Genomic DNA, 11,141 nt, shown 5'->3' with positions numbered 1-11,141 from the left:
AGCTGGCCAAGCTGAATTTTTTTAGGCTCATAAAGCTAGGTGGGTCCCGAAGGAGTGTCATTTTTAAAAGTGGGTCCCAGTGCTTAAAAGTTTGGGAACAACTGAGCTATTGTTAAACCAGTTTTCAAAACTCAAAAGCCATTATCCACCAGGGTAACTGTTTTGGAAAGTGTAAGATAGATACGTACAGCAATATGTACAGCGAAGAAATGTCTTTCACTGAATTTCAAGTCACCCACCAGGGCGACAGGTCAGTCACTGAGCTGGGCTGAACAGTGAATGAAGTGGGACTGACTTCTGAATTAACACAGGCTTGTGCTGTCAAGCAAACTTTTTTTGTCCTGCACAATCTCTTATCGGATCCTTTGCTTTGGGGGGGGGGGGGAATTCCTAAAGTGCATCTTGGAAAAGCTCCTTGCTTGCGCAGACTGCGGAAGAAGCTACTTGAAGCTGTAAAGGGGAAGGTGAGGAAGGGATGGCAGCTGTCAGATTTCACTGGGAGGGGGGATCCCAGTGAACACAACCTCAACACAACCTGTCCTTGTAGGTCTTCAAGATTCTTAAGGCTACAATTATATCCACACTTACCTGGGAGTAAGCCCCACTGAGTATCATGGGACTTACTTCGGACTAGACATGCACAGGATTTGGCTCTTAATGGCTCAAAATCCATTTCAGAGAGGGACCTGTGTTAGGCTGCAATCCTATGGACACTTTCCTGGGAATTAGCCCCATTGACTACAATGTGACTTACTTCTGAGTAAACGTGCATAGGCTTGGGCTGTTAGTCTTTCGCAGGAAGAGCCGTTCGGCATCATAAAGGCTAGCACAGCAGTTCCGAAATTTTGGCTCCGTGGCCCACCAGTGAGTCATGACCCAATTTTTGATGGTTTGTGAAACTGACAGGGTATGTGCATCAAGGGTTAAACCTGCTGCCCAGTCACCATTATAGCCACAGAGGCCTGAGCTGCTGGTAAAGTGAAACTTTTTTTTTTTAGGTGGATTCCATGCCTGATCTTGTCTGATCTCAGAAGCTAAGCAGGCTCAGGCCTGGTTAGTACTTGGATGGGAGACCGCCTGGGAATACCAGGTGCTGTAGGCTTATACCATAGTCTTTCCATGCCCGATCTCGTCTGATCTCGTCAGCTAAGCAGGGTCAGGCCTGGTTAGTACTTGGATGGGAGACCGCCTGGGAATACCGGGCGCTGTAGGCTTATGCCATAGTCTTTCCATGCCCGATCTCGTCTGATCTCGTCAGCTAAGCAGGGTCAGGCCTGGTTAGTACTTGGATGGGAGACCGCCTGGGAATACCGGGCGCTGTAGGCTTATGCCATAGTCTTTCCATGCCCGATCTCGTCTGATCTCGGAAGCTAAGCAGGGTCAGGCCTGGTTAGTACTTGGATGGGAGACCGCCTGGGAATACCGGGTGCTGTAGGCTTATACCATAGTCTTTCCATGCCCGATCTCGTCTGATCTCGGAAGCTAAGCAGGGTCAGGCCTGGTTAGTACTTGGATGGGAGACCGCCTGGGAATGCCGGGTGCTGTAGGCTTATACCATAGTCCAATGCCCAATCTCGTCTGATCTCGGAAGCTCAGCAAGGTCAGGCCTGGTTAGGACTTGGATGGGAGACCACCTGGGAATACCGGGTGCTGTAGGCTTCTACCATAGTCTTTCGAGACTGAAGGTTGCCAACCAATGCTAAAACGTTTGGCAAACACTGGACTAGAAGATTGAGGGTAGCGCATGCCTGCATAGGCTGGGATCCACCGCATTAGAGGATTATGATTATTATGAAAAATATGCTTGGTGGTTCTCAAAAAGCTCCAGAGAGCATTTCATGCATCTATTTTTTAAAAAGGTATTTTGATTATCCCCAGTTGATGGCTGTGTGTATGAGCGTAACTCCCTCCTGCAAGCCCCAATCCTGCCCCATTTTGTTACGTGGGTAGTTTGAAAATGGTGTTACTTACTTTACTCAGAAGTAAGCCCATTGTGTTCGGTAAGACTCAGGCCACTGGTCTCCAAGCTGGAGACTGCTGTGCAATGGGAAAGTTGTCCTTGGTACAACCAGCGTTTACCTTCCTGCCAGGGAGCCGTCTTTCCTCACCACCGATCACCACCGATCACCACCCAAACTGAGCTCCAGCCCGTGGCACCTGCCCGGAAATCTGGGCACAGTGGCTGCTGGGCCAACGGAACCTGGAAGCAGTGGACTGGAGCTGAAATCAGTGGCGGGGAAGGATAGCACCCCCGCAGAATGTTAAGCTCGGATCACATGGGGAAAGGAAAAGGTAGGGCACTGGATCTAGTCCATCGGACAGGGTCTGGAGAGCCCTGACTTAAGCTGTCATCCTGTCTTACTCACAGGAAACAAACACCTCTGTCCATGGGTCTTTAAGTCATAGCATACATTTTTCCCCCCTCTTGAAGTCCAAATAGCAAATTGGCTCTGGGGCCAATGTGACATCTCCAATTATTAACCCCATGAGTTCAAAGCCCGATGCGCTCTTCCAAAGACTGGACCAAAGCTACCCGGGGTGGCTTAACAGGGAAGGTGCTAATTAGGGATTGACCTGAACTCTCTGGCCTTGCTGGGGCGTTTAACCTTGACATTCCTGCAGGCGTCTCTTGTGCACTGAAGCTAATCAAATTAACGTTACCTACTGGGGTCCCTGGGATAGAATATCAAAGGGCTTAGAGAGGACTGTGTTTTTCCATCCTGCTCTGGTGGGGGGGAGGGGATGTGAATTCTGAGAACTCAGCTTGAGACCTCAGATTAGCACTGCACTCCAACTCTGCACACAGGTTTGGGTGTTGCACCTTGCGCACCATTTGCTAGAGCGCCAGGTTCCTGCAGGGACCTGCTGCAGGGACCTGCTTTCTTCCCCAACGGCAGTGTCACGTCGGAGAGTCTGAGAGGCCCTGTTCCAAATTGTCGAGATTGCTTTTGTGGTTTGATGCTGACTCCTGGAGATGCCAGGTCAATCCCGGTGACCTTCGTGTCCGCAGATGTGTGTGCCAAAGAACCATCCCTGCGAGATGCAAATTGAGGAGCTCCCAGTTCACCATTAGGTCTCTTCACCACTACGTTCTTCCCGCTCCATTTTGGGGGTTAACATGGCAGCCCCTCTGAAAACCTCTCCATTCCGCTTTCCAGTTTGTAGCCATGACTTGCACTCTGTCTGCTGTCAGTGGCATAGCTCAAGGAGGCCGGGAGGTCAATTTTCCTGGGTCCCACCCTTGAGGGAGTGCCAACATATAGTGGTGGACCCAAGGTGAAAAAAGTGGCCTTCTGAGGCTTTGGGAGGCCACATATGACCTTCCCAATCCCCAGAAGGCCTCCTGGAGGCTTTAGAAAGGTACTTCCAGTTTTTGTCGAAAACCAGAAATGTCTTTCTAAGGCCCCTGGGAGGACATCCGATGCCCGGGGAGGTCGTGTCCAACTTTCTGGACCCTCAGAAGGCCTCAGAAGGCCAGAGGCACTTGTTTGCTAAAAGTGGCAGTGCCTTTCTAAGACCTTCTGAAACCTGGGGTTGTTAAAAAAAATTTGTGCCTCCGGGTGGCAGAGTAACTAAGCCCCTGTCTGCCATTCATGAACATGCTCAGTTGCTACCTTGAGCATAGCTGGTGCAAAAATGAACACGCAGCCCTTGGAAGATGCAGCCGCATTTCCCTGGGCTGTGCCGTGATAGAGCTTCTCTTCTCTTGTGAGGACCATGCATCCTAGGGAGAACCTTGCTCCTAGGGAGTAGTCCGTCCATCCCCCTGTCATCTCTAACCAAGAGTGCCAAGCCACATGAACATGACAGCAGCCGCTTGATCATGGCGACACCCTTGCTTGCCTCCTTGAGATAGAAGCTGCCCCCTGACCTTTGCAATCTCCAGGCTTCTGGGACTGATAGCAAGCAAATGGAGCCGCCTCTGAGGAAAGGGTGTCGAGATATATGCCGCCTAACACATTTCCTTCCCTTCTTCCCAGCTGTACCAGAGCCAATCCTGTCCTACTCTTGCCCTCTCTTCTGGACGGAATATGAAGGATACTGTTACAGATATTTCCCTATCAATAAAACCTGGGCTGAGGCCGACCTGTATTGTGCCGAGTTCTCCATTGGCTTAAAATCGGCCAAATTAGCTTCCATTCACAGGTGAGTGCATTGAACCAAGGGGTTTTTTGGACTGGAAGAAGCTGCTTTGCTGAGTCAGGCTGCTGGCCTGGCTGCCTCAATATTGCTGGCACAGACTGGCAGCTGCTCCCAGGCGGGAATTTTTCTCTGCCCTACCCAGAGACTGAGCTGGGGGGTGGGGGGTCTTCTGCATGCAAAGGGTACTCCTCATTCTCAGGGCTGGCCCAAGATCTCTCAGTGCTGAGGTGGCAGCACAGCAAATGCCACCCCTACTATTGTAGCATCTTGAGTGGCAATCACCACCCACTCCTCTTCCTCCCATTCACTAGATTTCAAAAGGAAGAATCTATCTATCTATCTATCTATCTATCTATCTATCTATCTATCTATCTATCTATCTATCTATCTATCTATCTATCTATCTATCTGTCTGTCATCTTCCTTCCTTCCTTCTCATCTATCTATCTATCTATCTATCTATCTATCTATCTATCTATCTATCTATCTATCTATCTATCTATCTATCTATCTATCTATCTATCTGTCTGTCTGTCTGTCTGTCTGTCTGTCTGTCTGTCTGTCTGTCATCTTCCTTCCTTCCTTCTCATCTATCTATCTATCTATCTATCTATCTATCTATCTATCTATCTATCTATCTATCTATCTATCTATCTATCTATCATCAAGTAGATAGCTTTATTTCTAGATTTATTTATTTCTATATACCAATCCCCTGCTAACTGGGTAAGAGGCTCAAACATTTATTATTAACATTATTAACAGTACTTATATACCGCTTTTCAACTAAAAGTTCACAAAGCGGTTTACAGAGAAAAATCAAATAACTAAATGGCTTATTTATCGCCTTATATTTGTAGATGCTTGCAAACTGCAGGAGCTGAGCTCTTTGCAGGGTAATTAGCAGCTACAATATCTGATTTTTGCATCGCCTCAGGGCTTGAGGCAATTAATGATCTGATCTTTCCATCACCTTTTGACGTCCCACCAAAAATCAGGTTGCGACACACCAGTGAGTCCCGACCCATAGTTTGGGGACCACTGGCCTGGAGGGTCCCCAGTGCTCTAGTCCACCTGTCTCCTCCATTCTGCAATTCCTCTTCCACTCCATTCCCCTCCTTTTTTTTTTTTTTTTTTTTTTTTGCAAATTTGGGGAGGAAGAAGAGGAGCAGTGGGCAAAGAAAGATGCCCCAGTCAATTTGGTAACAGGCAATGCCAGTTGACCTCAAGCCTACTCATTCTGTTTTCATTTTGGGGGAAAACATCATATGGATTTTCCTTTTACTCAGGCTGAAAGGCCAACTTCCAGGTGGCAGTGGGTGGGCATGACCAGTTTACCAGGTGCTGCTGGGTGAAGTTGGAATTCAACATGGCTTCTCACCAAGGTTTCTAAGTGACAGAAAGGAGGCTTGTACTGGTCCCCATCTTCAGGGCCAGCCTTCCCATGAAGCACAGCAAAGTGGACCATCTTACTTTTTCCTTTTTAAATTTCTCCTCAGTGCCTTCCTTCTTTCGAATCCCTATTAGGGAGGACAAGCTGGCACCATTTTGTGCCTCCTCTGAGTTCTGGCCACAGTCTGGCTCCCGAACGGCATAAGAACGTAAGAACATAAGAACAGCCCCAGTGGATCAGGCCATAGGCCCATCTAGTCCAGCTTCCTGTATCTCACAGCGGCCCACCAAATGCCCCAGGGAGCACACCAGACAACAAGAGACCTGCAAGGCCTCCTGGGAATTGTAGTTAAGAACATAAGAACAGCCACACTGGATCAGGCCAGAGGCCCATCTAGTCCAGCTTCCTGTATCTCACAGCGGCCCACCAAATGCCCAGGGAGCACACAAGACAACAAGAGACCTGCATCCTGGTGCCCTCCCTTGCATCTGGCCTTCTGACATAGCCAATTTCTAAAATCAGGAAGTTGTGCATACGCATCATGGCTTGTACCCCGTAATGGATTTTTCCTTCAGAAACTTGTCCAATCCCCTTTTAAAGGTGTCCAGGCCAGATGCCGTCACCACATCCTGTGGCAAGGAGTTCCACAGACCAACCACATGCTGAGTAAAGAAATATTTTCTCTTGTCTGTTCTAACTCTTCCAACACTCAATTTTAGTGGATGTCCCCTGGTTCTGGTTTTATGTGAGAGTGTAAAGAGCATCTCTCTATCCACTCTGTCCATCCCCTGCATAATTTTGTATGTTTCAATCATGTCCCCCCTCAGGCACCTCTTTTCTAGGCTGAAGAGGCCCAAACACCGTAGCCTTTCCTCGTAACGAAGGTGCCCCAGCCCAGTAATCATCTTAGTCGCTCTCTTTTGCACCTTTTCCATTTCCACTATATCCTTTCTGAGATGCGACCAGAACTGGACACAATACTCCAGGTGTGGCCTTACCATCGATTTGTACAATGGCATTATAATATTAGCCGTTTTGTTCTCAATACCTTTCCTAATGATCTTGCTTCATAGACATGCTGGGCCTTGCTTCATAGACATGCTGGTCCAATTGCGTGGGCTGCTGTCATGGCACATTCTCAGTCAACAATGTGCTGATTTTGCCTATCTGATCCCAAGTCTCTGTTGGGTTTCCAGTTAACGTTGCATTTTAACATACTTTGGCAGCTGGGAGGAGAACGTGTTTGTATATGACTTGGTCAACAGCCGGGTGCCTGGAATACCCACTGATATCTGGATGGGACTTAATGATCTAAGACAGGTAAGAAAACCTTATCAGGTAGGTATTCAGGCCAGTGGCATCGCTAGGGGGTTGTGGGGATGTGGGCCGTATTAGGTGATGTGCACGAGGGTGTGCGACACCACTACTCACTAAAAAATTTTAAATCTTGGTATTTTTGAATAATGCCATCATGTTATATATCATTTGATGTGTTATTTCATGCAGAATGCAATGAAACAAACAGTGTTGAAATATCTCCATTCTGTCAAAAGTTATAGCCAAAAGACCAGCGGGGGCAGGCAATGGTGCATCACCACATCCACTGCCCAGGATGTTGCCCCACCCACTGCATGGGAGGAGGTCCATCATGGGGGTGACATGCTGGCTTCCTGCACTGGGTGACAAAAACCCTAGTGACACTGTAACTCCTCAATGCTTGTGTTTGGTTCTGACTCTGGGCTTGCTTCTCAGTCCTGAGTTGGCACCTCAATCCTGGCTCCCGGCTTCTGGTTCTGACTCCTGGCTCACTTCTTGGCCCTGATGTAATCTTCCTGTCTGCTCCTTTTGTTAACTCCCTGGTGAAATCTTTGGTAGGAAAGCAATTACGAATGGACAGATGGCTCTCCGTATGATTATAACTACTGGGACGGCAATCAGCCGGACGACGGGATCCACTCTAAACCAGAGGAGGAAGACTGTGTGCAGATCTGGTACCGATATAGCAGTGGTAGGTGGTAGATGCATATTTATCATCTAAGATCATAAGAACATCAGAAGAGCCCCACTGGATCAGGCCAAAGGCCCATCTAGTCCAGCAAGGAGTTCCACAGATCAATCAACTGATCAACCAATCAACAAACCACTCAATCAATTAGTCATATAGTGACAACTTCTGTCCATGGTGCTTTACAAAGAACTGCAAAATAGGTTCGCCTCATTTATACATATAAGTGCTCCGAACTGTTTATACAGTTTAAATAAAATGTGCCTGCAACACAGTGCTGAATCCATCTGCAGGACTTGAGCAGCCAATTTCCATCCCACACCACACACTGGGTTTTCCCGTAGGCCATTTCACCATTCCTTGAGACCTGGTGACCACTGAACATGCTCAATCCCTGTCAGACTGCTTTGAGGGTCCCCCTCTTTCTTTTCATATACAAATGTATGTCATATTGTGTCCCTTGCCCTGCCATGGCTTCACACTGGGTGTGGTGTGGCCAAATTGCAGGACCCTGGAGAGCTCCTGGAGAGCAACTTGATTTGATGGAGTTGACTCTCCAGCTGAATCCTTGTATATCTCCTGGCCCTAACTCCCCCCCCCCTTGGGCTCCATCCCTACTGGTTGGCAACCTTCAGTCTTGAAAGACTATGGTATAAGCCTACAGCACCCGGTATTGCCAGGCGGTCTCCCATCCAAGTACTAACAAGGCCTGACCCTGCTTAGCTGACGAGATCAGACGAGATCAGGCATGGAAAGACTATGGTATAAGCCTACAGCACCCGGCATTCCCAGGCGGTCTCCCATCCAAGTACTAACCAGGCCTGACCCTGCTTAGCTTCCGAGATCAGACGAGATCGGGCATGTGCAGGGTAAAAAATCCTTAAAAGGTCAGGCTCCGGAGCGAAGCCATCTGTCCATCATCTGTCAACAGATGCAATCCCTGCATCAATGGACAGGAGGCCCAGCCAGTATTCATGCACTGCCCAAGCCAGCACCAAAATTCTGCCTTTCTTCTCAATTTTTTTTTTTAATCTTACACATGCATTAGCTTCCCCAGCATTGCTAAGGAGAGAACTAAGTTGCCTTTCCCTTCCTCTTGCCTTCAAGTTTTAGCTGCCCAGGATCCAGCTACTTGAAGTGTCCCAGAAAAATAGAATCTGTGCAATGCTCACTGATGTGCCTGTACTGTAAATATTTTCCTTCACCATTTTGGGGTACAGTGACAAAAAAAACAGTATTAAGGCTTCTATTCCTTCCAGCGGTGTATCTATGGAAAATGGAAGCCATGGCAAACACTGAAATTGAGCCCTTGTCCAAACAGAAAAGTGGGATCATGGGGTGGGAAGTCAATCCTGTCCGGCCAAGTGAATATTTTTTGGGTTTTGTTTTTTTTAAAGGTTTTCTTGGCTGAGGTCGGCTTCTGACTATGATTTAGAGAAGGATTTATATGTCAGCATCCTGGACAGTACTGCAAAAAAATTGATTCCCTCTCCTACTAGCATTGCACATTTGCAATGCCTCTGTTTCAGAAATAGGGAAAGACCCTGAATTTTTTCTGCAGGCATCTTTTTGGAGGTCCCCTGAAACTCATGCAAAAAAATGCACCATTGGCAGTGGTGCAGAATATGGGAAAGTCCATGCCCAGCGCCGCCCTTCAAGTGGCGCCCAGAACAGACGTCCCCACTTGCCCCACTCTGATCCCATCCGCACTTAACCAGAGACTCAGTCCTGTTGAACATGCTGGGACGGAATACTGAGTAAACATACAGGATTATGTTGTGAGGGTTCTATAGAGTTGTGTAAATTTTACAGCAGAGAACAGCCAAAGCTAATCAAAAAGCCAGCAACAAAAAGTGCCATAGGTACCTTTCTACCTACTCAGGAGATAAGTCCTAAATATTGAAGATTTTCCTTTAGACAGCAACCACATGTTCTTGCCAAGTAGCACATGGGCTGTCCAGCTTCGGATGGCTAGACAGAGGCTCACATGATGGAAGCTTTACTTTACTCTCAAAAAATTCTCACATGTAGAAAGCTAGCAGGTCAGGGATGCCATCATCCTACTAGATCAGCCTTGTGTTTCCGAGTACACCTCCATTTATGCGCTTGTTCAGCTTTAATTTTTGTCTGTTTCATTAGCTAATCAAGACTCAACCCCCCCCCTTTCCTTTTTATAGCTTTACGATCTTGGAATGACAACAGCTGCAACAGAGAATTTCCATTTGTATGTAAGATCCCATCTCTCGCTGCTGATTAGAGGCCTCTCAGAGCAACAGCAAAAACCCATCTCCTGGACTTCCAGCGTGGAGTGAAATTGACCGACTCCTTTTCTGCCTGGCATGCAAATAAATATCATTCTGTGTCGTGACTTGCTAGAATCTGCATTAAGTCATGCCTAGGGTGTGTGTGTGTGTGGGGGGGTGAGGCAGGGTTGGTGCCCTGCTTTGGTTCTTGGGTTGTGCACCCCTCAACATGTCTTGAGACATCACCCCTGGTATCGCCTGTGTCAATCACAGCAAACACACCAAGCTGCAGCCTGGGTTTCCTCCTGGTTACCTTCAGCTGGAAAGGATTCCAGAGTTTAGCAATCTCCTCTTTGGTGCTGACATGTTAGGAGTGGGTGGCCATTACCCCTCGGTGTAATCGAGGTGAATCAGCAGGCCAAGTGGAAAAAAGGATCCTCGTCCAAAAGGTTAGATCAGCCCTCCCATCTGTAGCGGGGCACCAAAGCCAGGAGGCTCCTGCCTTTTTAAATGCTCGCCACTGACTCATGTGCAGGTGTGCTGCTGACATGACAAACAAGGGCATATTCTCGTTTCATTTGGCACAGACTGCCTGAGGTTAGAAGCAAAGCAAGAGCACCATTCTCTCCCTCCCTCCCTCTCTCTGAGTGCCCCCATGTGCCTATTCCATCACTTGACAGTCACAGTCCAAAGGGCTGCGCATGAGTTCAGTATCCAGTGAAGCAAAAATTAGCAGCCGTCTTATTCTAGCTGCATTCAATAGGGGTTTACTTTCGAGTATGTGTGCAAAGGATCAGAGTCTTAGCCACACCAAGGTATTTTGATTTGATTTTGATACAGGGCCGGCCCAACTGTGAAGCCTACTGAAGCAGTCTGTGGGGGAGGGTTCCGAGGAGTGGATCCCAGAGTGGCCCTGGGGCAAAGCCTCAGATAGTATTGGGGAGGGGGTTTACATCACCCTGGCCCTCCTCCCCGTTGTGGCTGTAGTTCTGGTCTTGGCCAAGTTCTGGTCTTGGTCTTGGTCTTGGTCTTGAGGGTGGAGAGCACCACCATCTCCGCCTCTCTCCAGCCAGCCAGCTCCATCACAGGTCTTCTCCCTCTTTATAGGGCCAGCTCTGACTTCCCTGTCCCTGCCTCTTCCTTCCTGGTGAGGCTTAAAGGGAAATCCCCCGGCCCCGCCCAGCTCTACAGCCAGCATCCTCTTTCCTCCTTCCCCATACCTCTCAGTTTGCACCTCTTGCACCTCTGCCCAAACCCCTGCCCCGGTTGCTCTGCTCTCTACCTGGAGTTGCCCCCCTTTCGTCCCTGTCGGGGTCTCGCAGAGCTGCGTTTTGACTGCTGAGGCTTGGGGGCTCTC

At 48.4% G+C, this 11,141-nt stretch overlaps 1 protein-coding gene and 2 pseudogenes across 1 annotated transcript in view; 2 read left to right on the top strand and 1 right to left on the bottom strand.

Moving 5' to 3' along the window:
- Nucleotides 1–9,798, top strand: part of CLEC19A (C-type lectin domain containing 19A) — an 11,131-nt gene extending 1,333 nt beyond the window's left edge. The window contains exons 2-5 of the mRNA XM_066609461.1: nucleotides 3,981–4,146; nucleotides 6,763–6,856; nucleotides 7,412–7,544; nucleotides 9,719–9,798. Of these exons, the coding sequence (XP_066465558.1) occupies nucleotides 3,981–4,146; nucleotides 6,763–6,856; nucleotides 7,412–7,544; nucleotides 9,719–9,798 (473 nt within the window). The remainder of the gene's footprint in view (nucleotides 1–3,980; nucleotides 4,147–6,762; nucleotides 6,857–7,411; nucleotides 7,545–9,718) is intronic.
- Nucleotides 1,324–1,438, top strand: LOC136633929 (5S ribosomal RNA; annotated as a pseudogene).
- Nucleotides 8,309–8,427, bottom strand: LOC136634042 (5S ribosomal RNA; annotated as a pseudogene).
- Nucleotides 9,799–11,141: the final 1,343 nt, after the last annotated feature.

Source organism: Tiliqua scincoides, chromosome 13 (assembly GCF_035046505.1).
Source record: "Tiliqua scincoides isolate rTilSci1 chromosome 13, rTilSci1.hap2, whole genome shotgun sequence".
Taxonomy (NCBI): Eukaryota; Metazoa; Chordata; class Lepidosauria; order Squamata; family Scincidae; genus Tiliqua; species Tiliqua scincoides.
Note: the sequence above shows the minus strand (reverse complement) of the source record. Positions and strands in the feature narration are given on the sequence as shown.